Source organism: Dichomitus squalens, assembly GCF_000275845.1.
Source record: "Dichomitus squalens LYAD-421 SS1 unplaced genomic scaffold DICSQscaffold_3, whole genome shotgun sequence".
NCBI lineage: Eukaryota > Fungi > Basidiomycota > Agaricomycetes > Polyporales > Polyporaceae > Dichomitus > Dichomitus squalens.
In genome coordinates, this window is record NW_006766885.1 from 917,129 (window position 1) to 923,128 (window position 6,000).

At 55.0% G+C, this 6,000-nt stretch overlaps 1 protein-coding gene across 1 annotated transcript; it reads right to left on the reverse strand.

Annotated features, from left to right (window-relative positions):
- Window positions 1-3,334: 3,334 nt before the first annotated feature.
- On the reverse strand, window positions 3,335-5,275 carry DICSQDRAFT_143946 (peptidase C1B bleomycin hydrolase; the record flags this gene model as incomplete). The annotated part of the gene is made up of 7 exons (XM_007361853.1): window positions 3,335-3,349; window positions 3,405-3,476; window positions 3,504-3,850; window positions 3,937-4,039; window positions 4,127-4,309; window positions 4,554-4,715; window positions 4,868-5,275. 7 exons carry the CDS (start codon window positions 5,273-5,275, stop codon window positions 3,335-3,337), a joined length of 1,290 nt encoding a protein of 429 aa, XP_007361915.1.
- Between the last annotated feature and the right edge of the window lie 725 nt (window positions 5,276-6,000).

The window sequence follows — 6,000 nt, forward strand, 5'->3', positions numbered from 1 at the left end:
ACTCTCCGCAGGCCCCACCGGCCCGGTTTACTCTATTCCACGTAAAGTCGGGCAACTTGGGAGAACCGTATGCATATCTCATGATGCCTACAGTTACGATTCTCATGATCAGTGAGATAGGCAGAAGTAGCAACGAGCACTCGGAACCTACGGACACATCTGAGAAGCAGCCCAGAAGAAAGTGAACCGGCTCAATTTGTCTCTCCAAGACACATCGCAGACAAACCACCAAACCTGCCTTGTGTCGGACCGTGGACACTGCCGAGACTTGCGTCACACGGCTGACAATTCAACAGCTGTGAAGGTAAGCTCGGAAGCTCAGATGTCAGCCCTCGAAAAACCTTGTCAGCCTACCCTTGGTGTAGTTTATAATGCTTCATCTTGCGGCGATTCCTTCTGACCACCTACCGCCATCTTCCCTACATCCCGTTCTATCCCGTCTACTCAATGCACCATATCTCCAGTGGTATGATCAATAGACACAGATGGATTGCTCCTGGGGTCTCATTCAACTCTTGCCGACGCTATGGTCAATAGGTATGTCTTTCATTCTTACACGTCCTCTCATTCTGGGCAAGGCACTGATGCCGGTCTTCTGGCGTTTGCCAGCATAGATCATTGCCCTTGTTGGTTCCGCTCAGCAACCCAGACGAGCATACCACCGCCCTTCCGATGACTACGTGTCATAAGCGGGGTGGGTGGGGATAAAGCCAAACGCATCATAATGATCAAGGAGATCAGCCCAGTAAGTGTCCGACCATCGCCTTGTCCCATCTTTCTATATCCTGATCCTGTTTCTGTCGATCGCCCCTTAGGCGTGGAGTCTGCGCACACAACAACCATCTACCGGTCACCGCAAGTGATACAGTCGCCACCAAGGTCGCCTTTCGTAGTCGCTGGCATGCTGCCGTCAGGTCTTCCGAGCCACCGGAGCCTGAGGGTGTATGTCAGGGAGGGACTGACGAACTTGGGCGGTGGCTCCCCCTTGTGTAGTCGGCCCCTCCGGACTACGTGGGCGACGGCATGTGTCCTCCCGTACTTGCGATCTCGAAGACTAGGTAGGCTAGTCATTGAAGATTATCTCTGGCCTCTTTTTACTGACTCTCCATGACACATCCTTTACGCAATCCACGCCCAGTGCCTGCCGACGTACAAACCAAAATCGAAACACTCACCGTCCTGCACCCCCGTGGGCTCATGGTCGTCTCTTGGGCTTTCTATCCCTGGCGGAGCTGGCAACGTAGATGCACTAGCAGTAAAGAGATAGGACAAGCATCGTTATCGTGTTCATGTATCCAATTCATACCTACTATGAGGCATCATGCATTGAATGGGTCTCTGTATACCTCTACTCGATCGCTCGAATATCACTTCAATATCTCCTTGTAGGGGCATCGCAGGAACTGGTACTGTCTACGCGATTAGAACATAAGCAGGGAGGTGAGCACGATAGCTCAAAGCCGATGTCTTGCGTGGCTAGTTCAAACGTCGTTGTAGAATAACGCAGGCAGGTGATGATCGAGCAGGTTGACCGGTCTAGACAAGCCTCGAAGCACGGCAAAGCCACTCGATCTCGCTTCCTCGGGGAGGAGGCTAGCAATAGCTCCTGCATGTCACACCGCCAGTCACTGGCAGTCAGCCAGCCACATGTGAAGACCATATGTATCACACCTTAAAGCCTAGGCTCCGTGAAGCCCGGTTCAGCACACGATCAGCGACATATAAATAACCTCAAGTGGTGATTGGCTTTCACTATGAGCCGAAAAGCAGGCATCCAGCCTCCTTGAGCATAAGTATTAAGCGCAGTGCAGGGCGACCAGTTCTCTTTGCAATTTCAACATCATCTCCAAGTCTCCCAGCCAACTGCGTTACCCGCGCAACCGACCACCAACAAGCCTCTACATACGCACCACACCTTCTCTTCAACCTAGCGGCCTACAAGCACTAGCCCTCGCCTTCAATGTTTCTGTCCCCACTCTATCCAACCCATCCTCCCGCTTCGACGCATGTTCGGGGGTAGGCGTTCGTGTCGGTAGTCCCCGCCACGAACGCCTATCCCCGTCCGCCCTCGATCTCGCCTTCACCTTCTTCAACACGACAATCTCTCGCGACATCGTCATCGATGCCCGGTCCCCCGCTTCGGTTCATTGAAATAATCGTCCCACCTACCAACGGTCGAACCCTATTCACCGAGCGTTGGGCTGGCCGGTAGTTGGAGAGAAACCTTAGGTGCGGACTTGATTGCTTCATATCCAGCTTGACATGTATTGACTATAGTTCGCCTCTTGCAGAGAGTCTGTTTGGCGGGGAAACGGCATGCACGGCGCCATATATGTGAACCTTCAGCGACTCCAGGTTTTAGCAAGGAGGAAGCGTCCTCGGCGTCCTCGAGAAAGGCATTCCTCAGGGAACCAAGGCATAGGGCCTGGACCGTGAGACGTCACGGCAGCGCCTAGGAGAGCTCGCGAGGTGAATCTCTCCCTTTCCGCTCTGTCCCCAGGATGAGCCTGACACCTAGGCGCAGCTCAAAGTCGCTTTCCGGAGGGCGCCAGCCGTGGCCATCCCTTTACCCCAGACAAGCGGGCGGGAAAATGGACACGTTTAGGTTCCGCTCGCATTCCAAACCAACCCTCTGGCCTTCAGCCGGAGTCAGGAGTGTATCGAGTAGCACCAGGTTCCTGACGGGTCTTGGCCGGGGTATCCGCTATGTTGTCTGTGGAGGTGTCTGGGAGCTCTATGTCAGTGGGGGATAGCCAAGCATCGTAACAAAGCCCCCAACAACGGGAGAATAGCGAGGGAGTCCGCTGTGTTCTTGCTGTACAAGGATTGAATAACGAACCAACGCCACTTGACTCATACCTTGAAGGATTACCGTCTGAGATTAACCTTTGTTGTTTATTCTCCCAAAGTTTTGGAGTAATATGGCACGGCACAAAGAGGTCGGTCACAAGTTAGGGAAGTGAAGCGTCCTGCCAAAGGCCTCCAATACTTATGAGCACTGGATAGAGATCAACCGGCAGCGAACGACGAAAAACGGCGTTCGACGGCGGTGGGTGCCCGATATCTCCAAGCGTCGACATGGTCCCCTTACCAGCCTTGAGTTTGACCCTGTATACATTTCCTCGCTAGAAGATGAAGACTACCGAACCTACGAAGATCAGGGTCAGTACGGCGGTACCCCAGACTGTCCAGAACAGCCACTGAACGACACCCAGGACGCAGATGTCGAGATTTCACGGACGCACGCCGTATGATCCAACTATACGCCACGCACACACGCAGAGTTACTGTACACATACTGATACGCCAGTGTCCCTGTATGATACGTACACCCTTACGCCAAGGCGCCCTATTATCCGCTCACCTGTCAGTGGACCGCTAATCCATTGAGAACGCGCACTCACCATAGGGTCCCACGCAGGGAGCACAACCCTCTCCTCGCCCTCAAACACCTTCACCAGATCCTTCGGCGCAAGCTACTTCGGGATAACCACCTGGTACACCCACTCCTCAAACCACCGGTCGCTCATCACGAAGTACCCCTTGTTGCCCTCATTTGGCCCCCACGAGTTCTCGACCTTGTACCGCACCGGGTTCCCCTCCTTGTCCAAGTGCACCCCCGAAATGACCATCGCGTGCGTCATCTGCGACTCCAGTGTGCGCAGTCGGTCCGCTTTGGAGAGCCCGAATGTGATGTCGAACGCGGCCTCGTACTCGAACAACTCTTGGTCCATGATCCCGAGCGGGTCGTTCGAGAACTTGCCCACGTCGCAGCCGAAGAAGACGGGGTGGCCGGCTTTGATCTGACGCACGACGGCTTGCTTGAGGTTGTCGATCTGCGTATTAACGTCTGCGAGCCCGATCGTCAGATTGTTTCATTTCCATATATTAAGGGGATTCGTCATGCGTCAGAGCCCGAAGAGGATTGGGACTTACAGAGCACTGGGCGGGCGCGCCAGATGTTCCCGAGTTTGTTGATCGTGTAGAGCTTGCCATACTCGTTCCGCGGGTCGTGGATGAGCGAGAACGACTCCGCCGGCTATATGGTGAGCACACGTCGGATCAGCTATCTTTCTTTGTCGAGCGTTCTACGCCTTCTTCTATGTATTTTGCGCTCGTGACTCACCGGGTAGTTATCATACGCGAATGCCTTGTAGAACTCCTTCGGGGTACCCGTCCACGAGCCGGCCTTCCCGCTCTTATCGTAGTAGTCCCACGTGAACGCCTCGTCCGGCTTCGGCGCCACGCCCAACGTCGCGCTTAACACGACATACACCTCCTTCAGAAGTTCTTCCTTCTTCGCGCGGAGCTTCACGAGGATTGCCGCGTCGGAGAGGGCGGGATTAGTGCGTGCTCGCGGAGCTTTGTCTTAAGGATTATGTTGAGGGGGCGGGAGAGGGAGGAGTGGATGGACTCGGGATAGATAGGTTGCGGGACGACGCCGTAGGTCTGTGTACGCGTGAGATTATGCCCGTTTATGGTTAATGAAGGAACGGGGAGCGAGATGGCGGCGTATGCGGTAGTAACCAAGGAGTAAGGGAGACGGAACGCACTTCGAAGAGGTTGACGGCCATGTCCCACTGGCCGCCATCACTGATGAGCGACTTGGCGAGGTACTGGATGAGGCGGGCATCGACAGGCAGTTCTGCGAGCTCAATCGAGAGCTCGAGGTAGTAATTGGCCTTGTTCAGTTTGTCCCAGAAGAACAGGTACGACTGCAGATACAGATATCCAAGTTAGCACGCCGCTGTGTTGAGCCGAGATGCCTCACGCCCATTCGCACGCCCGCCTGCAACGCCGCCCTCCGTATGTACGACCACGGGAGACTCGGGCTTCTGGCGAACGGTCAACGATAGACGGAACGCACCTGAGAGAGCTGGAGCTCCTCCAAGTTCAGCTTCTTCTGCACATTGTACCGCAACACGTTGGTCGACGCGAACACCCAGCAGCGGCCCGTGTCCTTCTGGTCCGTGATCGGGCCCGTCTTGAAGTCGAGCTCGAGATTGAAGACGTGCGGGGTTGCGATGACCGCCTCGCGCCTAAGGAGAGTTTCGTCGAGGTTAGAATGGCTCAAGATCGAGCGCGAGAGCTTGAGCTTGGGCGACTGTGCGACCGCGCTCTCCCAGCGGTCGACATGGTCCAACCGGAGCGCACCATCCTTCGAAAGCGGGACGGAGATGCGGACGTCGGAGAAGGACTGGAGGAGGGTCTTCTCGGAGAGATGCGACTCGGCTTCGGGTGCAGGCTGAGTGGCCTTGAATGGTGCAGATCCCATGGCGGCGCCGAGCTAGATGGAAAGCAAGGGCGAAAGGACGTAGATAACCAACGATGTCGAACTCCTAAGTAGATAAGGACTCTCTCTCCGCCTCGGGGAGTCGACGCCGGTTCATCGAACTGCACTCCATGGGCATGTGCAAGAATCTGCGCGCAGCAGTGATGTTCGTACAGTCGTGCATGTGCGCTTTGCCCCTGAAGTACCTATGGTGCGCAGTGGACTATGACCGCTGCCGCGCCCGCTGTGGTTGTCTACGCACTGTTCGTGATCAGGGATATCGCCATAAGACGAGTACAGTCGACACCCTCCTAACCCATACCTCTGGCAACCCATAAACTCCGAAAACCCATAGGATTTTGGCTTTCCCAAGTCGGGATAGGGGGAATTCGACCCCATAACCCATAGGTCCCCAATACCCCATAACCCATAGCCTTCTAGGGCTCAAAACCCATACGGTAATAGTGGGCACACTGAGATTTTGCTCATCAATAACCCACAAAATACTTGACACATTCTTCCCAGTGTCCTCCCAGTGTCCATCCACGCTTCGACCATGTTGTGGGTAGGTTAGTGTGTTCGAAATCCCATAGCGCTCCCTCAAAGGGTCAGTAGACGCCTGTTCAGCCCTCGCTAACTGGGACTTATCAGGGCGCTTATGAGGCGCTAAAGTTCTGGTAGCCCATAACCCCTCAAAACCCATATATTTGGGCCTGTCCCGAGGGCTA